Source organism: Ylistrum balloti, unplaced genomic scaffold (genome assembly GCF_031769215.1).
Source record: "Ylistrum balloti isolate Yb309-2 unplaced genomic scaffold, AGI_CSIRO_Ybal_v1 Utg370692, whole genome shotgun sequence".
Taxonomy (NCBI): Eukaryota; Metazoa; Mollusca; class Bivalvia; order Pectinida; family Pectinidae; genus Ylistrum; species Ylistrum balloti.
In genome coordinates this window covers 177,710-204,372 of record NW_026782416.1, presented here as the reverse complement: position 1 = coordinate 204,372, position 26,663 = coordinate 177,710, and the positions used below count along the sequence as shown (strand labels likewise).

Below are 26,663 nucleotides of genomic sequence, written 5' to 3'. Positions count from 1 at the left end.
GAATTTCTCTTTTGAGAAACCCGATCAGCAACCTAAAACTTCAAGATGGCGGTCATTTTTCAGGATGCCAACCTCTGTCGATCCGGAAATATTGCATCTCGCAATAAAATCTGGAAAACTATTTGAATGACTGTAGAATCCGAATTTAAGAATATATGTACATGTTCCTACTCACTAGCTTCCTTGTACTAAAATATCAGTCCAGGAATCCTAATTAGAGTTAAAGGTGCCCCAGTCATAGGCATTATTAGTCCGATATATCACTGGATATATATGTACAGGTAGGCGAAGAGCCAATACTTCTTGGTATCTCATTGTCTTGTTCACTGCTTGGTAATGCGGTTGCTGTCACCGCATCTTCCTTGATCGCAATGACAGCATTTGGTAGGGCCACACATGCAATTGTATAAACCAGAGAGATGAAAACCTCGGCTTTGTTGTTATTTCCTCTCAGGAAGTTTAGCCAGTATGAGCTTATTTTGTTCTCCCCTGTCACCATATGTCTAACCCCGCAACCTCACTTTAATCTAGTTTCAGCAGTAAAAATGGCGCAACATAAATCCGTTTTATGTTTCAAAGAAAATATCATCAACATGTTTTATCCATATGTTTTCATTTTATAATGAGAGTTTTTAAAACTTGTCTCAACGTTTTAATCGTTCCCAACCAAGGCTCATAAAAGTTAAAATTTTGATGACTCGCTTCGTAAAATCTCATTTAGAATAAAAACTGTTCTAGATCCTATCGTATACATCTGTAAAATACAGGCATTGTAAGCTGTATATTATCGTGAACAAGACAAACATTACCCTAGGAAGAAATGTTATACTAAATGCTTTGTTGTGTACATTTTGTCATTAATTACGTTCAAGGGTCTATATTTATACATGAACTGAAGCAGAAGTTTACAGTATATGTTCTCTGTCGTTTGTTGACTGAAATCAACATCATTAACACGTGGTGTAAACGGTGGACGTGGTGTGGGAGTGGCGTGCAAAGGAATGTGTTCTTAAGTTCTCTACACTGACAGTAATTAATATGTTACTAGTTAAATTACATTGTGATTAAGATTGCTAAGAATCCCGACAGAATGTAGTGTATTGAGTTGTACATAACACTTCTATTGTATGGAATATGGTAATATGATGTCAACTGTCAAAAAAAAAAAAAAAAAAAAGGAAAGAACAAAGACAAAAAAAGGGGGAAAAAAGAAAAGAAAAAAGAAAAATCAAGAAGTAGTAAAAAAAACATACAAAGACAAACAAAAGAAAGACAAAATGCAGTGCTAGCTAATTATGTTGCCGAATCAAGTATAGAAATATTCTTTATCTTCTTGCTTGCATTCATATCTGGAATGATTTAGAAGCAGTAATTGGGACTCTAAAATCTATTGGTAAACAGAAGCACGAGGAAAATAATGTCTTTAATACACTGAGCTGAACTAACAGGATACATGGTAATGATTTGATGACATTAATGTAGACCGGAATACAGGAACACCCTAATGATGTTGATAAATGAACTTAATGTTGTGGTTATAAATTTAATTATGGTAATAATAAGATATGATATGAAATTATGTGACAAGAAGGCTGTCATTTCATAAAAATTTTCGAGATAGAAACCTATACAATATCAGGTTAAAACATCGCAATTATCAACGCACCTTAATTTAATTAAATGTTAGCGTCGGAAAACTGCGCAATTTTATCTCCCACCACGATAATCATTAGGACATACTGAATTTAATTACAATTGATTATTTTAAATACGGAATAATATTTTTAAGAGAAAACATAATTACATTGAATAATTGCAAAAAGTTCTAAATGTAAGAGGAGAAATTCGAACTGATGACAGTGTTAAAATGTGATTTTGTTCATTACTTTGAAGATGAAATAAACAATACAAAGTTTGTCATCACCTACTCAAGGCCTTCTGATGTATAGAGATGGTAGGATAGAAAGGTAAAAATCAAGGGAATTTGGATTTTTTAAAATCTAATACGAACTTAAAAAAAAATTTTTTTTTCTTTTTATAAAGATTTTGAATTCGTTTTCCTGCTGACAATCGAATCCAATTACTGATACTTTATGATGTTTGTCTTTGAATCATGTGTTTTGCAATGTGTTACTACTACCGATACTAAAAAGATACCAAAAGTATTTTGTTGCTAACTTGAGATGCAAACCATCATTGAATGTGGCAAGATGTGCAATGTAGATTGTGTCTTTAAAGAGGCTGGATGTATTTGATACTAGAATGAGACTAGTAGCAGATTGTTGCTGTAAAGGCACCAAAACAATCTGTTAAAGTAGCGTCTATTTAGAATGATCTTCAGTGAACCACTAGGACATTTCGGTGAAATCCTGGGAGCTGAGTGTAACGAGACTTTTCCAGCAAATTCTAGTTAATATCAAAACAATTAGGAAATTATCAACATGTCAACGGAATTTTAATCCAAACTCACATTCAATCAAAGCAGGCAAACCATGAACAAAATATATTTAAACGGAGAGCCTTGAAAAAGGCCAGAAAAGAGAAAGCGTCTTCTGCTTCATCAACGACGCTCGCCATGTAAATTTTGATCAATCCAATTATGAAAAGTCACATCATTCCAAAGGTGGAACAACGTATACAACATCGGAACCAGCAAGTATATTGACGAACATCAAAGACGCCCGAATACATACTGCATAAGGAAATAAAATATTTCCTAGTAAGATCAGCATAAAGACGGTAAGTCTCCCCCATCACCAACCTACATGTACATCACCGAAACACCATGTTGTGAGTTTGCCAGACAATTGCCGACATCTTACATGAAAATGGTGTCATTAGGAACAAGTTCTTAAATATCGAATCAACTGTGACATGTAAACACAATAGATATGTGAAAAGAAAAGAAATGGTAAAATGGAAGGAACAATTTCAATTGTGATGGGCCCAGGCCCTAGGATCATCTCTGTATCTATTATAAATAGACAGACAATGAGGATTAATGCACAAATAAAATACCTTGTCGTTAGTGACATTTTCTCCAGGTTGGTAATTAAATCTAGAACTGAAGTTAATATGTGACGTTTGGACAGCTAAGCCGTTACTATCATCAGACGGATGAGAAACGTATTTGCACCGACTTGCATGCAGTGTAGTTCCGAGATGTTAGTGAATCATTTTTAGGATTAGAGTTTTTAAGCTATAGTTTGATTCTTTGTACACTAAGATAGAAAATAGTGGGACGGAATGATGATAAGATTAGCGAAACAGTTTGAGGTTTCATACGTACGATGTTACCAACTAGGAGGTATCGATACATTATATATATTATTACGAAGGGGAATATTGTTGTTGGCTTCAAGTTAATCTTTTTGAGAGAGACTTGTTATTTCTTTATCATGTACGTTCTTAGACTGACAAATGAAGATGAAGAGATCAACCATTGTAGATACTGGATTTCCTATAGATGTGACTATCCTTAATTCGTGCAATGTTTCGTGCGAAGTATTGAACTAAATAAATAAATAGATAAATAAAATCATAAATAAATAAACTAATAAATAAATAGATAAACAAATAAATAGATAAATGAATAAATATTACATACACCTAAGAGGTCATTGGAATTAAAATTGTTCAGTTCAGAAACATTCATTACCTATATTGGTTATGCCTAAGATAGTTGGTCGGAATCATTTTGATAATAGTCCATCTCTTTATCTTTTCCGCGATGTTATAGATCTCGAGGAATCTTATCACCATGACAAATTATTTGATATCCATGCGGGTCGATCTGTCTAGTACCATCCAAAATATTCTACGTAGGTCACCAATAAAGGATATCAAGCAAATGGATTTTTGTTACCATCAGTGACTACGTATGCTTACTGAAAAAGGGATGGAGTGGTGCACTATTACTTGCTCTGAGAAATACAGAAACGACGAGGGAGACTTGAAAGGAAGACGAATGACTACGTATAGTATAATACGAAGATGAACTTGAAAATGTCTGTAGAAATAAATGACCCCAACTCCCATACACAAGTGTCACCTATGATCCTTGACCTCTGCACATGATGTTATGATACTTTGGGGTAGATACGAACAAATTCTGTTCACGGTTTTTAATCGACAAGACGGGACAAACGCCAAAGTCTATACTATATGTCCACGACCCATCCGCCTCTATAAAATGGCATCAGTATAGCAATCAATCATGGATGAAAATTAGGGAAAACAATCCATTGACCAGGGAAAACACGGATAGGAACACTAGTTCTAATTGGACAGTGATCGAAAGAGATGGACGGTGGAATAAACAAGGAAACAGAGAGATCGAAAGAGATGGAGAGTGGAATAAACAAGGAAACAGAGAGATCGAAAGAGATGGAGAGTGGAATAAACAAGGAAACAGAGAGATCGAAAGAGATGGACGGTGGTATAAACAAGGAAACAGAGGGATCGAAAGAGATGGAGAGTGGAATGAACAAGGAAACAGAGAGTGGAAACAAAAAAAAAAACAAAAAAAACAGAAAAATCTAAAGAGGTGAACAGTTGAATCAAGTAGGAAACAGCGAGATCTAAAAGGATGCACGATGAAAAGAACAAGGAAACAGAAAAAAATATGACAAGAGAGCGGAATAAACAAGTAAACAGAAAGATATATAAAGATGAACAGTGGAAACAGGAATGAAACAGTGAGATTTAAAATGATGCATGATGGAAACAACAAAGAAACGAAGAGAGATCTAAAAAGATGAAGAGTGGAAACAAGAGAATAAAGAGATGATCTAAAACGATGGATAAATGAAATAACAAAGGAAGAGATATAAAAAGACGGAGAGCGGACACAAGGAAATATAGAGATCTAAAACTATGGACAATTAAAATAACAAAGAAAAAAAAGAGATATAAAAAGATGAAGAGTGGAAACAGCAATGAAACAAGTAGATCGCAAACGATGGACAATGGAAACAACAAGGAAATAGAGAGATATAAAACGGTGAACAGCTGAAATGACAAGGAAAGCATGATACGACAATCAGAAAAAATATCGATAAAGTAAATGACCCAGTTTTGAGTTAATCGAAAATATGGAACGATTGATCTACATGGAATAGGTACGTGAAACAGGGACTTCGTTAGGTTCAAGGTCATGTTGTAAGGTTACAGCTTTTTGAAATAAGTAGATACGAGCATGTCAACATTTTTTGTTTCATTAAATCTATAATGTTATAACGGCAGGGACTGTCATTATTTTACATTGATTAATTAACTACTTAATAATCTTAATAATATATTCTTATGTCTTTTCCTCCAAGTAATTTATGACCAAATTCAGCCAAGATTGATAAAATTAACACAATTCAGCTAATATCATGTTAGTCGACTTATTCCTGAATTTTGTCCACTGTTTAATGTTAAAAACATTAAGAAAATACCAGCATGGCAACATAATCATATTTCAAACTCAAATTCCTTAAAACTTTGGCAAAATTTAAAGAAAATAAAGATTTACACGGAGATTCATGAAAAAGTACAAGGAGAATAAGACAAGGTGTTCCGGAAGAGTAAGCGTCTTCTACATCATAGACGACACCCACCATGTAAACTTTGATCAATCCAAGTAAGTAATGTCACGTTCTCTAATGAGAACAAGATTTTACAAATATTTAACCAACAGGCAAACAGGCCACCATAAAACTTCCCTATATTTTCATTAACCTGCAGTTTGTCAGTCAGTCGGCGACCTCTTGCACGACAATCGTGATAATGGGAACAGGCATTTGACTATCGAATCAACTGTGACATGTAAATACCATAGGTTGGAGATGCAGGAATATTGCTATCAAGAAATGGAAAATTCACAATTGGGAAATTGAAATCATCATGTTTGTCATACAGCTTGATGGAAAACTGTCAATGTTGGCTTCGTTGTAGGAAAAGATCGATATAAGCAGCTGATGTAGAAGAGTCGGTCGTATCTTTGATTTCCAGTTCTGGTAGATATACGAGAGACGTAGTAATCAATTTCTCGTTCTTTAAAGACAAGACGTCAAGTTTAATCGGTTTCCTTTATAGCATATTGAGGAACAACCCATAGAATGTGTTTAAAATAAAAAAAAAGGTTCCGATGGCCTGTGCTAGAGTATATTTAGTGCCGCGATCCATGGGTGTAAGACAGGGCTGACCATTTCGTTAAAAACGCATTTAAACAATAATCAACAGTATCAAATGGTAGTATTTTTCAAATAAATAGCTGTAAAATAAAACGTACGAACAATAGAAACAATACAGAGACGTTAAGCTTTACATGTGATGTTTTTAATAGATTGGTCATAAATACATATTAAGTAAAATATAGATATAATTATCATATAAAACGTGATACGTTTGGATGTTGTGCAAGAACCAGAATTTTATCTGTTTTGTTTAACTTTGAAAACACTGTAAACGTATAGAAAATCTTTTACTTTTTCCTCAAATAATATTTTTACAAATTATTCATTCCCAATAACTAACCATATAGTTGGGCTCAATATAAGTAGTACAGAAAATTTCTAGGTAAGATTATTTGGTTGACTATCAAGCTGGAAAACAAAGCCATTGGACTTTCTTCTAATTAGATATAAGTACTGTCTGATTTTTAAACGACAATTTTACAGGATCTCGATATTTCTGAAAATTTCATCATAGGATCTCTGCATATAGCGTCAAATGATATTTATATCTTTTTCGTGTCAAATATCGAAAGGAGGGGCCTCGCATAGCCTATGCATAGTAAGTAGGCCAATATGATATAAGAATATTAATAGCTCTATGATATAGGTCCGACTTCATTGTGCACGAAAAAAATGCAATTCAATCAATATGCTTATCAATCGCTTAAAGTATAAATGCTGCATACAAATATGAAGGAATAAATCGACACCCCGACAGAGAACATCTAAGGAAGGTCAGCGTGGATACAAATGTACAGTAATTAAAATGTAAACAATCAAGATGGAAGGAACTAAGGATGATTTTGTAGGAATGATGGAATTCCTGCTCAGCAGGATTCCGTTGTAATTTACAGTTTGTCTCTTTAAGTTGACTTCCTCCCTCATGAGAAAATCACAGCTAACTTAGAGGTCCTTCTCTGTCCGATATAACACATATTGATCAAATTATTTCATATATACAATGTACCCTGTGAATCCATTAGTGACCTTAAGGACAAACCTGGGACTTCAATATCACCTGCCTTCTCGCATTAATCACATGGTTAACGAGAACTACTTACATAAGTATATACAAATGTTAAATATAAGGAAATTCCATGGCTTCTTTACCTAAATGTACCTTGTTTGTATGTCAAGGGTCAAAGGTCTGATCCAAGCATCACGAATTTAATAGAAGATGTCTAGTAGTGACAGCCAATGTTTTAATACAGGGTTTCTAGACGTGTAAGTTAATTAACACAAGTTTAATGGTCGCCGATATGATTTATTTAAAGATATTCTTCGATAAATCCGCTTACGTCTCTAAGCGGTATCAGAATAATTGAATCGATTTAATTCATGATGTCTGTATCAAATTATAAATTTGCATTCAGAGAGATAATTGTACAAGTCATTATAAAAAGTGTTTTATTTCAAGCGACACTTCTTTATCTTGCCGATGGTAACTCGCCTTTACATGAAACATATCTCTTAATAAACGAAAAAAAAAAAATAAATAAAAAAATAAAAAAAATTTGAAACTGAAAAGGGATTAAAAAAGTATACTCCAAGAAAAATATGTGCAAGGTATTGTGCATTACTTGATTTTGTACATCGTTCTTGACGTGTTTTGTTTTGGGAACTTGGTCACTTTATTAACAGCTACCTTCCGCCTAATCTGATATGATTTCATCGGTATTTATCAAGGTTTGCCAATTGATTCTTTTGTCGAGTTTAAACTTATTCCTTTCGAGTTCGAACGACGTCCTTATTTTGTCTTTGGTTTAGGCAGTCTCAGCTAGGCATTACCTCAATTTGTTTCCGTGGTCACTTTCAGGCATTACATCAATTTGTTTTCGTAGTCACTTTCAAGCATTACATCAACTTGTTTCGTAGTCACTATCAAGCATTACATACATATATATTTGTCTTTGAGGTCCTGTATTAAAAGTGCAGTTGCCACTGATACAACATTATCACGATAATTAACTATCTCTACAGATTAGAAGCTTTGAAGCTTTGACTCCATCCAATTGAGGTTTTTGTCTAGCTTCACAGTCATTATCACGTATCAAGAAAAAGCAAACCTTCTTATGTTAAGAATACATAAAGTTTTTTGCCAATAAATTTAGAGGCAATCTGATATAAAACCAATGCAGAATAAAACTTCGGTTCTTCTTACCCCGTGCAAATGTTATGCAACCGTCGTTTCTATAGATGACGTCAATAGAATTCAATGGAAACTACCGACCAGAATAAGCTAGGGTCTATTCCTTTAATTGAATATATCTTGTATTGCAAATACTGGTCATATCAATTTTATTGAATTGATTACACGTGTTTCCAGCTACAAGATATACACGTATGATTAAGTCTATAAATGCATTTCTGACGAGTTACTTTGCACCACTCAAGGAAATATCCCACTCTTTTAAAACTGAAATAAAGTCGTGGTTTAATGGTAGCGAGAATGTTTTGGAAGGGGAAAAAATGATAAGAAAAAAAAAAAAAAAAAGGTTGACAGTAGACTGACAGCCCTTTGATGTGATATATATTACCATACAACTGTCAATTTCTCAATGGTAGTGTAACATTTAAGACGTAATACATTGACAACAAACAAACATCTATTTATGATTGTGTCCCTGCCAAATTAACATATTATGACCATCAAAGGGAATATATATGTAGATATTTGACCCAGTACGCCCATCACGCACATCAATACTGATAACCTTATTTTCACGTTTCGAGTCTGAATATGACAACAATGGATGTATAGGTTGACAAAAGCTCTCGAGAAAATTAATTTTCTCTCATATTTCAATTGTCCCTCCCTATTGTTGATAAAATATTTATGTAAGGGAATTTAAAGTAATCAAAGTTAATAAACAAATGAGATGATAAGGTACGTCATGGTAAAATACATGTTTAAAATATCAGGAAATGAGGTAAAGTTCGAGCAAAGGAGGATGAAGACCAACAACCACAAACTATAAGGAAGGTAAGGCAGAGACTTAAGGGACACAGTTTTCTCTCGCGTTCATATCAATAGTCCATTGAAATATTTTGCAACAGTAATCTGTAATCAAGTGACCTGTATGATGTAGCTGAATTCATTACTTGGCTGTATTGTTTCTAAATCTCAATCAGTATCGGAAAATGTTCTTCACTTGTATTTTATCTGTACAATCATAACTACAAAGACGTTAATTTCGGCTGCCAGTTTTGGATATAGAATAGAATATGCCGTTGAAACCTTGCATAGTTATTGCCTTACACTGATGACTTCCACTTCGTCACCACGTGCTGGTTACTTAATTTGTTATAACCCTAATTTTCATCGTAGAATATTTTGGTATAAGTAAGGACGCCATTAAATTTGTACACTCATGCACTATAATTCAGCTGATCTGTTTAAATTCTACATATTCACAAATTACCGTAATAAATACAGGCGTTGCGACGTTAAATATTTTATAATGAGTTTAGCCTCTTCGTCCTACTGATTGCAAATACCTGAATATAATACAAAAGAGGAAAACACACTCTCAGAGGCTATAAAGTTTTCATATTACGATAAATGGGTTTGTATTTGTTGTTATGGAAATGCAAATTTATTGTTACGCAAGTATTTCTGGGATAAATGTGACGTCACAATTGCACAATCTATTGTTTAAATTTTATTCTTGTTCTGCTCTGGAAGTGTTTTTGTGAGAAAACATGTTTATTGTCTTAGTAGATAACTACCAAATTTATTTACTATCGTTGAAATATATCTTGTAATCTATATACATCAGGAGAATAATTACGTATGTTGTAAATGGACAATGTCATATGTTTTATGACACAAAGTATACAGAACGAATGTTGATATAATATCTATAGGTATAATGTAAGAAAACGTTTGTTTAGGAGGAATGAAGTTCTATTTATTATTGTTGCGGTTATTAATCAGTCGATATCTAATTGACGCAGGAACGAGGTCTGCCAAAAGGATATCAGCTGATTCATGACACTTTTATGAATGAAAAGTGATTATTTTGAATACATAAATTTTAACAATAGTTCATTTATAAAAGCGCTGAATAATTCTATTTAATATTTTGAACAATTATAACATTAACACATGCCGAGGAAACAATGTCGACTCGCAATTTGCCCAAGTGTTTGAATAATTTCCGTTGAAACAATATCGGATAGACTGCCTTTGTCTTCAGATATCACTCCTAGCATATCCAACTCATTTTTACACTTGTTCTCCGCAACAGCGTCTCCCCAATAACGTCCGTCTGTTGATTGTGGACGGGTTTCATATTGGCCGTTTTGAAAAACGGTCAATGACAGGAAAAAAAACCTGATATAATACTGACCGAGTTTGGTCGTCATATTGTCGGCCCCGGAAAATACATGTATACTAGTGCAATATATTTGATAATTAATGAATAATATGTCACACTTTGTAACATTGTGCTCGACCTTCAGGAATATAAATGTATCACAGAAATAACTGTATTCCCGAGTGTAAATGCATTACTTGTTCTTAGTAATCCACTTATCAACAGTACTATTCATTGATATACTTTTATCTATAACGTTTCTTTCCTTGATCAATGACTAATCTCATTTCTGAACTAAATAACATTATATACACATACCACATTATTTCAATCGCAAAGACGCGTTTACTTATAAGAATGCCAACATATTCATACAAATATTACCTTCGTTATCATTACAGAATCATGAAGTGTATATTTTTACATACTTAATATGTAAACGACAACAGCTCAACACGTATGTTAATATTAATGAAAATTTCCAGTTATTTCCTTACGAGTATTCATTTGTTTAGTTTAGAAGAAGTATTTGTTTTTGTTAATGTTAAACGGTAACTGTTTTTTTCACTTTGTAGGAATGCGCAAATAGATTTTACTCCTTTAACTCCCGAAAGCTGATGATATTCTCCATTATGGGCACTTACAAATCATATTTTGAACGTAACAGGATATCAATAAAAATCAAAACATTTTGGAAAAAAAATCATCAATTGTGCAAGTATTGCCGAATATCAAAAGTCCCACGAGGAATTTTTTTCTAACATAATTTGGTTAAACAATGTCATTGGAAAATACCTTATTCACGTACCAATTTCATATGTAACATCTGCTATTGTACGTAATTCATATTAGATTTAATTATTCTGTATTTGAAAGAAAATTATTATGCACATTTTAATTTGAAAATCCCATACAAGTTTTGAATTTTATTAATTTAATTTTCAATTCAATTACCCTATCAGGCCTCTTACAGGACAAGTCGTTAACGCTGAGCACGATATTGAGTGACGGCTCCAGGTACTCTGGATGTGACGCAACGTGTCACTGGGATGATAGATATACCACTGTGGAGTGACACCTGGGATTTCATATAGTTATACACTTGTTTGTCGGCTAACGACAGTCATCTTCGATAGATCGGCGCACCTGGAAAGGTAAGATTGAAATATGCTTACAGTTATTCAATAATAGGAAAATTACAATTCCGAATTACAAAAATTGTTCTTCAGTGGGCGAAAGAATTTTTTGATACGAATGTTCTTCGATAAATTGAATATTGGTAACTGCGTTTTTAATTTTCTGAATAGAAGACCTCAGGACAATGGCAGTGTATGCGAACATTTATTTCTTAAGTGATACTCGCAATTGATTTTAAAATGGTGTTTTGACTTTTTCTACGCTAAACGTCATCGAGTTACAGTTTATTTAATTTGTATGTATAGTGATCAATATTTTTTTCATTACTGATATATTGCCACGCGCATTTGGAAATATATTCGATCACAAAATTGAAAAAAAAAAAACTCATTGAAACTTGAGAAATTACACAATACATATCATTTATGTACGTTTTCATATTTTAAAGATTAGAAACATAATTAATATAACATAAAGTTAGTATTCTTCCCAGCACATTTTTTTGATGTATCTTTCGCTGGAAAATATAAGTTTGTGAATGGAGTACTAGTTTTTTTTCTGTTAAAATAGAGTACCATCTTCTCTGTCATTCTTCTCTGAGTTACACAAAAAGTTTATAGGAAAATTAGAAGAAAACATATTTCGATGCATGTATAAATGATATGTATACATTTCCCCTTATATTGATGGCGTATTTTAAAATTGATTTCTCCAGCGACGCAGTTTGAGCGTTGAATGTACATATATTAAGAAATTATGTTCCGAGCTTTTGGTACGCAGGTTGATTTTAACTCTATTTTGCATTGATCTGACTATTGCAATGATTCAATATACGAGTTTATATTCTTAATTTTATCAATACATCACTTTTGTATTTGTATTACACTTTAAGCACAACTTTTTGTACACACTATCATTGTAGTATTAGATTTATCGGCATGTTTTGCCGCATTTCTATTTTTATCTCCGATGTTAATTTTTGACAAAATAACATGATAGTTTGGGCCAAGTACAATACATGTACTTATTTTTCTGCTGCTAAAGACAACGACTCATAACCAATCATTGCCCTTATAATTCCGTCAACGTATACCAACAGCCTGATTTGGTTTTAGTCTTCTTTAAAATATCAGTTATTTTCTACTATAACCTGGATAGATGTATTTTTTACGTTGCCTTATTATCAAATGTGTTAACCAGTTTGGTTTCCGAAATAGATTTTACCATTTCCATAACTTTGGATTTTATTTTCAGATCAAGTGCGTCATGGCATTACCAGCGTTTCCTGTGCTGTGTATCTTTCTTTTGTCGTCATTGTACCAAGGTAATTGTATATGCAAAAAAAACCTTTATATTTTTGAAAGATGGAAACAGCTAAACTTTCTCACCACTTTTCGATAACTATGCAATATTTCTTTAACATTTATTTAACACTTGTTTGAATTTTCTGACATGAAAACATCATAATATTAAGTTTATCAAAGCAAATTAGATAGCCGGAAAAGTTTCAAACACTAATTAATGTAAATGCATGTTATCGTTTTCATATTCAGTGGACAATCGGCTACATTCTGTCTAAATCGTGATGTATACGTTAGAATTATGTAATGAAATGAATAAAATGAATATGAAATGAATCTAACATGTCATGGAAGACTACGGAAACGCTGTACACATTAGGGTGATTAATTTATCGGATTTGGTGAAAGTATTTTTGAGTTTTAAGACCATGCCAGGAATACATATGATAACAAATTCGTATTCACCATGAGAATTAAAGACAACCCAAATTGAAACGTATCACTTTAACTGTCCCGACAGCTAAAAACACGACCAAGTCATGACAGTTGTTGATATAATGCTTACTAAATTGTTCAAAAAACGTTTGAATAATTGCCTAACACCGGTCATGTCTTGCGATGAAAGTATATCACGCATGTGTCAGTTTGTCGGTAACGACATTTCACGTCGCGCATATCGACCTAGTGTGTATTTAATAAATTAATTTCAAAATAAACATAGCGGTAATCCAAGTCCAAAGGTCGTCTAGTTTTATTGAAATAAAACATTATAAAAAGTAATATTGTCTGATATCCTCTTAATGGTGTGTATGCATCATGATTTTCTTCTCTGTTACGCATGACTCAGACAAGAACAGACCGATTACGCCTGTTTATATTGTTAATGAGTAATCCGACGTATTAACATGTTGATAAAGACAGGTTTAATAATGATCCGATACTGCCTTTATAATAATACAATTTATGATATATGAATGACAGAGTGGACATTAAAGTTGGCAATAATTATACAGATAAAACTTATTATACAGGATTCTGTTTTAATTAGTGATAAAATATCATCATAACTGACCTGAGAGTATCAATCAGATATACTATAATTCCTTCCTTCAATAGCAATATGTGTTGATTTTATTCGTATTAATACATACATTTAGCACAGAAAAAACAATTATAAAACGACACACCCTTTTTACTGTTAAAATTGTCATTTTTGGGAGCGGCTTTTTTTGCTCTATCTAAAGATGGAACGAAATGGTGAAAAATAGATACATTGATTTCTGCTTTGAGACATTAATTAATGTCGCAAAAGTTAGAAAAGCGGAATAGCAACATTTTCGGTAAATTGATGTTATATTCAGTTATGTTTACTAATATAAAAACAATCCACCTAACTGTATTTGTTTTTCTTTGTAGGCGTGCTGTCTCAAAATGTCAATTTTCACAATAACTTCCCAAGACAAGATATGATGAACTCAAGGCAAGGAGGATTTAACGCAAGACCTCGACATAGAGGGGGACAAAACCCGGGAATGTTTTCTAGCGGTGGTCAACTGTCGCCCTCCCAGGGACGTTCTAGACCTGGTCACAGCTCAGGCATGATGAATCCGTACAGTGCTGCGGTTGCCATATCGAGCGCGGACTCAGTGCTATCACACCAATCACTCGGCCCAAGCGCACGTCCTCTACTGGCCATGGGTGGAGGCCCTCCACAAATGGACCGGTCCCAAGGTAAACCTGTCAACATGTTAAGTATGAAAAAAAAACAACATTTGTTTGGCATAAGGGCATTAGGCAGTGGCGAAGAGTCAAATATAGCATACATAGAAATGTTATCTGTACATCAACGATAGAGACAAAGAACGTGCTGAAAAAGAAGGCATACTACAGACACTTATTGTTTCTACATCTCAATAACCGATTATTTAACATTGTTTCGGTAATCTGTAATACATATCACTCGTGTGGATGCTATCCCATGTGCGCCTCGTTATATATACCACATTCTGTGTCTCACTCGTGATTATACCCTATTATTTCATTAATAGTGTAAATGATTAAATGTCAAGAACTTTAAATGATAGTTCTTTATAATGTTCTGTATTACTATATCAATTATATGTATTATCTTATAATCTTTTTCCATATTAGTATGAAAACCTATGCAAATGGAATTACGTTAAATATCCCTTCTTATTGTGTTCTTTAGGATCCATTTCGCACGTACAAGATATGGCAATTGGCGGAAATGCCATGCAGCCCTCTCAAACGAATCCTTGGAACCAACCGGAAGTTCGTGAACCTGGGTTCATCCAAAGCCGTGGTAAGTGGTCATTTTTTCATTTGGTGTCTAAGTCAATTGTATATATTAAGAATAATACAAATGACACTTAAGTGTTGCCTTTTAACAATTAGAGTATCAAATATCAAATATTGAAACTGATGAGATAAGATTCATCATTCATAACGGATTCTAAGATATTTTGCGTAAAGACAGAGATTTATTGAACTATGTTCCCTTATTCATCATGTTGCTTATGAGTGAAACAGTTCATCTTAAATTAGAAAAAAAAAAAAAAAAATCTAGCATCTGATTTGACATTCGATGTCGAAATTGATGTCACGTGGTTGTTACTTATGAATTTCAAGAAGGAAGCCTGATTTGATTTGATGATGAATAACTACATGTTATTTATGCATGATTGGTATATGTTGTATAATGTGATGTATGCTTTGATGTATTGTAACATAAAGAAAACAATTATTTGTCAATATCTTACGATAAGATACTCAAATCAACTTTCTCCCATAAAAGTGAAAATTTTAACTTATTTGGTCTAAGTTTCTAATTATTCATCTTGTAATTTCTATCCAAATATTTTGAAATATTATTGCGGCACAATCCTGTTCAATTCGTGTTCCGATCACAAAAAGAATAATCATCACATACTATGGGAGAAATGATAAAACACAACACATTGGATATCATATATCATTGTATTAACAATTAGTTTTCATATGTCAAAACAAAACTCACAACTCTTCTACACACGGAAACAATTACACTGATTTACATACGATAAACAATTACCGCAACTACACAAAACTTGTCGTGTTGTTTGTTACGAATGTATTATATACTGCACCAATGTATCGTGTATATATCAACTAAAATTTACATAATCCTATATAATACACTGATACTGCATGACTGGTCCTGTCCCAAACATTACTCTATATCTAAGACAACCAAATAATATAACCCAATGATTGTCTTTACCTTGCACCTCTTGTTCGCCGATGCGTAAATAGCTGTTCCTTATTTAGCTGTCGTGCTTGTGGTTCACACAGCTTCTATGTTATACACAAATATTCCAAAAGTGCTGATTGGATTAGTTATTTTTCAGGATATTCCATCACCATGGAACGCTAATCTTTCCCCGTAACATAGATTTAGCGTATATTGCATACAGGACACAATACATAAATTACCGCGACACACCAAACTTTATTTGTATAAACTCATCACTAACCGATGTGTTTTGTCATCAGATGGTTGATATAACCGAATCAAACAAACTCAAATATTTTAAAGAAGACGTGTTCGCTGCGAATTAAACAGGCACAGATTCTCGGTATTAATACTCGTCCGTTGACAAATACAGGAGCCACTGTGGTTGACACTGGTGTAAATAGAGGGGAGACTATCCAACATGACCAGAATATGGCATTCAATACAGCCACAAAGCAAATGGACGCACATCTGCTCGTCCCCGATGCACAAGGTCAACCGGATTTACTCCGATCACACAGTTTAAACACCATCAATGGGCAAAACACAGGCAGTTCAGGGATTTCTTCCGGCTCGTCTTTTCGATCTGTAATGACAGCTCCGGACGTCGTTTCCCCTACTCCTGTCGTCGATAGACCTTTCGACTCACCTGTGTTACTCTCAAACCAAGGGGACTTACCCAGTGATATGCAACAAGTTCTATCGCAAACAACAGGTTCCAATAACCAACTTTGGGATGCAGCCAGTGTCATTCAACAACGTGCGCTTGACAATCCACAAACCGAAATATTTGTAGAGGGTACAAAACTTTCACCAAGTAAGTATACAAGGTCAATTTATTCCATTTAAAATTTTCGGAATATTTCACGCGTTAATATTATATTAGTTAAAGACATCTTTTTTTAAAATAAGGAACGTAGTTAGCTATATTTTGGCAGTGTAATATCACCTTTTGTTTCAGGAAGAAAACAACCAACATTATCGGATCATATGGCAGGATTGGTTGTAGGAGAAAATATTATGCCAGGAGATTCTAGTTCAGTTGTTGACCCTAGATTTGGAATAATTTCTTCACCCGATCATATAGCAACAATGGAGGTCAGTTCGAGCCTCGGTGCTCATAGACCACCACCTGATACATGGCATGCCAGCATACAGCATCGGAAAACTTTACATCCACAACGAAATATTCCATCCGGTATGCAAGACCACCCTGGAATGCGCATTGCAACTCCACCATCTCAACGTTTTATGAACGGAATGCATTCTCTTGGATTATTGTCAGACGCATATGTTGTGTCAGATGGTGGTTCGTACGTCAACACAGACGCTGAGGTGAAAGTCAGGTCTGGTTTGTCAGCTATTGCCCGTCAAACACCTCGTCCTCCTCCTACCCAACCTCCACCAGGTATGTTACCTTATATATCTTTATTTGTAATTATTGACGTAACTTATAATATGAAATCAATATTTTAAGATTGAACTCTGCTTGTCAAAACTTTTCACCTGTCAAAAAGCTCTTCATCTTCCAAAAGCTCTTCATCTTCCAAAAGCTCTTCATCTGTCAAAAGTTCTTTACCTGTTAAAATTTATAAAGCTCTTCACAATTTATAAAGCCAAACATCCCTCTTACCTACAAAATTAAACTTTCTGATATAGATATGGAAAGTTGGTGTTTTAGTTTATCTCAAAGCTCCCATGTACATAATATCCTGTTAAAACAGTTCTAATTTCTGTACCCCAAGTAAATCGTTAACAACATATCATGCATTGCACAGTTAGGGCTTCTACATGTATCATCAATAGTCTTAGTAACCCAAGATAACTACAGACTACACAAGTATTGCACACAGTCTTTCATGGTAAATCCGGATATCACCGGTATTGCATGGTTTCCTTTATCAGATACTACCTGCGTCGATATAACATTACGTTGTCACCTAGAGTATCACACATATGTAGTTGTGGGCCTCGCCTGTATAACGTGTAGTCTTTCCGTGTAATTTGAACATTATTTAACTACGTATTATTTATAAGTCTTTTGATCAAATGACGTTCTACACACCCATGACACACATATTACCTAATTTGGCCACCTTGGTAACAGCAAACATCACCTTCACACTTAGTATCCCTAACAGACAACAGTTTTAAGCTAGTCATTCTCTCTGGGTAACTACACGCTTTAATAAAGTCCAGAACCTTCTCCACACATATTCGTCGTAGGAACTTCTGGCAACCTTGCCATCACACACACCTTCACCCTTGCCCTATATCCTTGAAACTTACGGCAACACCATCATCACAGTTCTCTGTGTATGGCGAGATTTTTACACACGTTCATGCTACTGCATGAATGACATTTGAGACTTAATCATCAGATGACACAATAAAACACCCAGTCTACACACTGGTTGTTTTTCCCAATCACAAACTGTTTCGAAGCTTTCTTCAGAATCTTATCTACAGAAAATCTTTAAGACTGGCCTCTTATTTCACATTAAATTACATTTAAATCCATGAATCATGCGAAGTTCTAGATGATTTTGATAAATTTGTATCTCAAATATTAATACCAATTATCATCAATATGTGGTCAGAATACTTTTATTATCTTAAATTTGGCAATTCATGTATTTGTTGGTTGTATTGTAGAAGTTACTAAAAGACCTGAGCCTGTTATTGATCTGAAGAGTAGAGGCAAATCGTGGGAGAACTTTAAAGATATACCATGGGGCAGTGAACAAGGAATATACAAGCCAACAGGTATATCCTCTTTATATCTTGAAGTATTGTTAATTGTGTTGAATTTCGTGAAACCTTATGCTATCTTGTATCTCTCATAATTTCTTGCAACAGTTCAAAGACTGAATATTTTCATTACAGGTGCCGTGACTGTTGAGAAGAAAGAGAATACGCCTAATCAGGGCCAGTCGGTTGCTAAGAAACAAATATCACCGGAAAAAACGGAGGTGAGACAACCAGACCATGGTCAATTCTTTACCAATAAACAAATCAATCCGCAAAGGACAGATGTGAAGGCACCGCCGAAACCTACAGTCAAACATGCATTGGATAATTTAATGATTTATATTGATTCAGTCAATAAGAATCTGAAAGACACAGAAATTAAGCAACAAGGATCACACCCACTAAAGTCGCAAGGAGGAACAGCGCAAAAACCTGGTGCAGCATACAGAGGAAAGGTACATCAAATTGGCGTTGCCCAGCGACATATATCGCCCTTGACTGGTTTATCGAAGGAAAGAGCATTAAAGCAAACTGGGTTAGAACATAGAAAGAGTAATACTCCAGGAAGCCCACTCAAAGGAAAAGGAAACTTAATACAACAGTCAGGAAAGTACCAAACAGACAAATTTGCAAAATCTGGAGGACGCTCACTGCAGCAAACTGGCATTGTATTGCAAGATTCTGGTAAACTTCAAGGATCCAAATCACAATTGCAAAGTAAAGTGCAAGGAGGATTAGTTCAGGGATCCGGTAAGTCACCAGTAAATGCACTTCAAAGTAAAGGTTCCGCCCAAGACAATTTAGTGCAGAGGACCAGTCAGTCTAAAGCAGAGGCGTTGAAAAATTCTGGAAAAGTTCATGGGCCTTTAATGAAACAAGCCGGTAAATCTCAAGGCGGCCCACTGCACAAGACAGGTGTGATTCAAGAAAATTCATTACAAGAATCCGGTAAATCCGAACAAGGTACATTAAAACATATTGCTAAATCTCAGGGTGGTCTAATGCATAAGCCGGGTGCAGCGCAGGATAGTATTACGTTGAAAACTGGAAAATCCGAAGGAAGTATGTTGTACCAATCCGGTAAATCACTTGGGGGCCCGTTACATAAAACAGGAAAAATTCAAGGGAGTTTACTACATCAAGCTGGTATACCAAAAGAAAATACCTTACAGCGCATCGCCAAATCTAGAATCGGTCCATTGCACGAAATGGGTGCAATGCAAGGTCATTTGGTACAGAAAAGTGGAAAATCCCAAGGCAGTTCGTTACAACACAAGGGCAAATCTCAAGGAATTGCATTACAAAAATCTCCAGAAGGTGCAATACTGCAAACGGTTAAAGCAACAGGAGATGCGTTACAACTTAGCGGTAAATCCCAGAGAGGTCCATTGCACACAACGGGTAAAATGCAAGGCGGTGGTATTAAAAAAATCAGTAAATCTCAAAGAGGTCCATTACATGGAGTGGGTACAGACCCGAGCAATTTAGTACAGGAACCTGCTAAATCTCCAGGAATTGCCTTACAACAAACCAGAAAATCTCACGAAAGCGCGCAAAAGCAAGCTATAAAGTCTGGAATTCCATTGACTCAGACTGGTACCCCTCAAGGAGAAGCTCAATCCGCAGCGACTCAGAATGAAATTTTATCCAAACAACAAGGAAAAGAACAATCTAATCCAAAACAGAATGCAGTGAGCAAATCAAAAGAAAAACCAGTTGCACCAGTCCAAAGTAGAGGATCGCGGAAATTTAATATGCCCAAAGGAACATTGTCGCAAGGTCAAGTGAAGCAAACAGAAACAACCCAAATGAACAAAACTCAAACCGGAGCTGGGGCAGATACAAAGAAGATAAGCGCTGCGGCTAATCAAGTCATTAAGCATACAAGCACTGCGAAAAAAACATCAGGTGGCATGACTGCTGATAGTAAGATAAGCGCTGCGAACGAAAACAAAGTAACAAAAACGCATTTGGATAAAGAAAGCAAAACAGAGATGCGCAATGCCTTCAATTCTGCCAATTCTAAGACGTATGAAGCCATGTTAAGCAAACCTATACATAGAGCTATGTCTAATCAACCTACTGTTGAACCAATTTACGGTGCTGTTATTGGCAACGCAAATATTCGTCATGATACTGGCACATCACAGGACACCACGGTCGTTACAAAGATATCGGGTGAGAAAATTGTATTCATTTAATTTTTACTCTTTTGTGGTTTGTGTGTGTAAGATATTTTTTCAAGAATATTCTATCATTAAGTGTTTAAATACCCATCTGTCAATATCAATTGAGACATATTCGATATAAAACTTGCATGATGATTGAAAATGCGATGTATATGGATATTTGTAACTTTATAAACAAAATAACAAAATAAAAAATAATCTTAATGCATGCATTTAAGTATTGAACTACATTAGGTTATCGTTTCTGTGATTTCAGGCGATCAATTCACGACCCCATTACCATCATCAGGTGTCCAGGTTGACAGAAGCAAACTTCATGGCATTCCAATATATGTTGGATGGCCGCAGCCAACTTTACCTTTGTCTTCTAACAAACATGCCGCAGAAGGCGATTCAACGCCTACAATACCTGTGGCTATGACTACAAGCTCTGTTACACCAACCACTGTCACTACTACACAAAAGATAACCACTACCAATCCGCCAACGACAACTACAACTCCAGAACCAACAACTACAACAACTGCTGCTACAACCACTACCACAACTGAGCCAAAGACAACCACTACCACTCCAGAACCAACAACTACTACAACCACAGAACCAACGACTACTACTACAACAACAGAACCAACAACTACTACAACCACAGAACCAACGACCACTACTACAACAACAGAACCAACGACCTCTACAACAACTACAGAACTAACAACAACTACTACAACCACAGAACCAACAACTACTACTACCACAGAACCAACGACCACTACTACAACCACAGAACCAACAACTACTACAACCACAGAACCAACGACCACTACTACAACCACAGAACCAACGACCACTACTACAACCACAGAACCAACGACCACTACTACAACTCCAGAACCAACAACTACTACAACCACAGAACCAACGACCTCTACAACAACTACAGAACCAACGACAACCACGACAACACCAGCACCAACAACAACTACTGAACCAACAACCACTACAACTCCGGAGGCAACAACTACAATAGAGGACACCGCCAAAACATTTGCGACAGGCGATAATTGGATTGGTTCATTTGTTACAGGGAAACCTGTACTTCACCACCTTGTGCTAGTAAATCGCACGACAATTTTACCTTCACTGCAAACATTACCGCAATCGACCACTGAACGCGCGCAAATTAAAACTTCCCTTTCAAACGTTGATAATATCTTATTAAAATCGTTACCCGAAGTTACTACATCAAGCAAAATTGTTCAGCCTAAGCAAGCTTCTACTTTTGCCCAAACACAGGATTTTACATATGCTGCATCAAGTGCTAAATCACCAAACGAAGGAGACACACCAGTAGTCACCGTAGCAAACAACTTAGATAATGGTTTGCAAAGCGATTTACCAATAGATCAAATGACAACTGTCAACTATCTAGTTACAGATGTTAAAGACATCTTCAATGCAAAACATGAAACAGAGCAAGTACATACGCAGTTTGCAACATCAGAACCAACTTACATGCCATCTTCAACAGAACAACTTCTTGGATCTCAGCAAACAGTCAAGACGTTGGAGTCTTCGACTACGTTTGATCCGTTTGGAACTTCATCTCAAGGAGCTGATAGATCACATGCTGAATCGCAGGTGCAGACATCAACGCATGCAGCCGCATTATTTACAGAAGACATCACTACACCATCCTTACTTTCCCTGCAACAAGAAAGTTACACTACGGCTGTCACCGATCAAGGTACTACTAATAAAAATAACGAACTAACAACTAATATACAGACATCATCTAAACGACAAACAACAGTCGCGGAAATCATTCCTGTGCCATCTGAACCTCTTAGGTTCGATCATCTGTTTATGGCATTCGTCAAACCTAAGGTAGAAACCACTACACAACCACCTACTACCACAACTAAGACGACGACAACTACTACAGAGCCTACAACGACAACCCCGTCGACAACCACCACAGAAACGACCACAACCACAACATCAACAACAACTACAGAAACGACCACAACAACCCCGTCCACAACTACCACAGAACCGACCACAACAACCCAGTCAACAACTACCACAGAACCGATCACAACAACCACGTCGACAACTACCACAGAACCGACCACAACAACCACGTCGACAACTACCACAGAACCGACCACAACAACCCCGTCCACAACTACCACAGAACCGACCACAACAACCCAATCAACAACTACCACAGAACCGACCACAACAACCCCGTCCACAACTACCACAGAACCGACCACAACAACCCCGTCCACAACTACCACAGAACCGACCACAACAACCCAATCAACAACTACCACAGAACCGACCACGACAACCCCATCAACAACTACCACAGAACAGACAACAACAGTTCTGATCACATCTACTACCGAACCAACCACAACAATGACAACAACTACTACTACAGAAACGCCAACATTAATGTTGTCAAAAATTACGTTTGGCGAATCGACAACAGTTGGAAAAGCAGAAACAACCACAACAGAAAAGGCAGCGATAACAAAACTAATACCAAATGTTGCATCATCGATGAAAACGACATTTTTTAATGCGCATACTGCTAAAGCGTCAAGTGCAGCTGCACCAACTTTGTCTAGTAACCTCATGTATTCTACTGGTTCTAGCATTGCTGCAGGACCAGTAGTAGAAGGGTTGAATTCAGTTCTGCCTACTAAAGACCAAAGACAAGTATCTTTATTAACAACATCATCAAATCAACAATCAGATGCTTTCAAAGGAAATTCACCCCTTTTTAGTTCGACACTAACGTTCAGGCCAAATACTGTTACTAACAAAGATAAAACGTTTAGGACACATTCACCAGGCTTAGCATTTCCAACTGAGTCGTCATCTGCGCCGGCATCTGTAACCGGATATTCCTCTTTGACCAACACCCAATCTTCCACCATAGGAAACGGTGAGTTGTATCAGTTGTCTACTACACGTGGTGGGGATGGCATTCCCCACGAAAGTATAACATCCGAAAATGATGTAATACCTACTAATTTCAATATTGCAGGCACGGATACAGCAGTAACGCCAAACCCAAATATGATAGAGGATTCCACTGCCACAAGTACAAATGATGTTAAGGCAAAGACAAAGAATGGGAATAGAATGCAGAACCTAGATATGAACTCAAACGCACACACCACCGAGATAACAAATACACAAACCACTGTCAACAGTCCAGTCCAACAAGCACACAATACAAAACCATCACGTTTTACATCAGATCACACTACTGCAGGTAATGTTAAAACATCATCATCAAATGTCGATCAAACGACGCAGTATGGTAATACAATATCAACCATTCCATCGACATTTCATAATGAATATATTGATAATGCAGACAAGTCGAAACAACAAAAGTTAAATACTGACAAAGCATACCAATCACCACCAACTACTGAAAGTTCCACTGAAAAACCTTCCACTAGTATAGGTATAGGTGGAGGCACTTTTAGCTCTGATCTACCGTCAAAGAAAATTGAGGAGAAATTTTCAAGAACGAATTCATTATTGTCAAAACAGACTAATGTAGATATGTCTGGGCCTGTTAATGACATCAGCCCATTGACTAGTGAAACCCTATCCGGAAATGCCAAACACCCAAGTCAGCTCTCAAAAAGTAAATCTAATAAAGGAATACCTATATATGTTATGAACTCAAACAGCGCATTGCAAAATTCAAACAATTTGTTTAATTCGCGAGTAGATTATGAAAGGCCAGGTGAAAAGTTAAAAGGAATAGGTACTGCAGAGCTTCGTCCAAGGAAGCAGCAAACTGCAATTATGGATAATATGAAAATAAAAACATTGAGTTTACATAAGTCCCAAAATTCACCGCCAGTGCCAGCAGCAATTCAATCATTGAATACAGACTCTAAGATAGGATTTCCTTACGACCGATTGGGTTCGGCATTTCCCGAAACAATATTTGAAAAAGCACGCGATAGTAGATACCAAATTGATCGGGATATTGCAATAGTTCCGAAGATAAGTTTTGTTGACCCCCAAATGAATGAACATTTAGGGCGGTTATCTAATGGTGAAAAGCCAGGAAATAACAAAATTATTCAGAAATCTAGCATGCCAAACAACAAACCCGTTAATACCAATGCAATAAGGGTAGAACCTCAACGTAACAATATATTTTCAAACAGTATACCCTCTGACGCTGAGGAAGAATCGGTAGATGTTAACAAAACTAGTAGACCAAAAGTCCGGTTTTCAGATCCAAAGATTTCTAAACATGTAACTGCATTGTTGAAGAAACTATCTAGTAAATATTCGGCACACAAAAAGTCCTCGGGCTCCAAACTTAACTTTGTTGATCCTCAATACCTTTCCCCAATATACAAAGCTTTGCTTGAGAATCGTCGCAAACAACAGTTTCTCACGTCCTCAGCTTCCTCCGTGCCACCTGACAATAGATTGCAAATGAAGTTTTCATTGGAACCTGTTGCAAATGCACACCAACCAAATAGAATAAAGAAGAAATCAAATGTTCCAGATTCTGCAGGTTTTAGCTATAATAGCCCTGTTGTCTCTGCCAAAGTACCTCTACATCTTGCTAAACACAAATTACGACTCTCGAATGGAACTAAAACGTTACATTCAGCAATAAAAGACGGACAATCTACTGCAAGTTCCGTCATTGGTCCCTTAAATATTGCAACCAAGACTACGTCAGGTTCAACCCTTGGTCCTTTACGGCGTGTAGACAAAACAAAACATAATTCTTTGTTGGGCAAGGCCAGTTATATACGACCTAGGCCGCCACAACAAGGTCACGGTTATATTCCTCAATCTAGTCTGAATGGAAAACAGGTAAATGTTTCCTTTCTGGAAGGTTACAAGTCGCTAGGTAAAGTAATAGATTATCACCATCTTGATGATCCCAGTGCAGTGTTTAGAACACGAGATCACTTTGTTCCAGGAAGCTTTGATCATAATCCCTTTACTGAAAGCATCGGCTTTAAGCAAAAACCTGATCCAGTTTTACCCACTTCCGGTGTTTTGACCGAATCAGATACTGGCATGAATAGTCAACGACAACCAAATAATTTACCTCTTTTTGCACAAGGTCACTACCTGTTTAGACATCAAAACAAACCAATGGAATTAAGTTACGAACTTCTTCAATATTTGTTTAAAAATATGGCTTCTCACGGACAAAAACAAAGTATAGACCTTGAAGCATTGAAATCCCAATCAAAATTTCCACTAAAAATGAGATATATCGACAAGAGTGGTTTACGAATGCAGAAATCACGTATACATTCTCCATTGGTTGCTCTTGCTGGAGGTCAACATCCCACATACATTAAAAAAGAAGAGGTTTCCCCTATACTGTCCTATACTAGAAATCGGCATCATAAGTTATTAGAAGTAAGTCAATCTCTGTC

General features: G+C 35.8%; 1 protein-coding gene across 1 annotated transcript in view; it reads left to right on the top strand.

Moving 5' to 3' along the window:
• The first annotated feature begins 4,302 nt into the window (after positions 1-4,302).
• LOC132557548 (mucin-2-like) overlaps positions 4,303-26,663 on the top strand; it is a 30,689-nt gene continuing 8,328 nt past the window's right edge. Inside the window, exons 1-9 of the mRNA XM_060222045.1 lie at positions 4,303-4,501; positions 14,395-14,709; positions 15,188-15,301; positions 16,644-17,087; positions 17,232-17,678; positions 18,926-19,036; positions 19,130-19,430; positions 19,740-21,199; positions 21,467-22,211. Coding sequence (XP_060078028.1) covers positions 4,303-4,501; positions 14,395-14,709; positions 15,188-15,301; positions 16,644-17,087; positions 17,232-17,678; positions 18,926-19,036; positions 19,130-19,430; positions 19,740-21,199; positions 21,467-22,211 — 4,136 coding nt within the window. The remainder of the gene's footprint in view (positions 4,502-14,394; positions 14,710-15,187; positions 15,302-16,643; positions 17,088-17,231; positions 17,679-18,925; positions 19,037-19,129; positions 19,431-19,739; positions 21,200-21,466; positions 22,212-26,663) is intronic.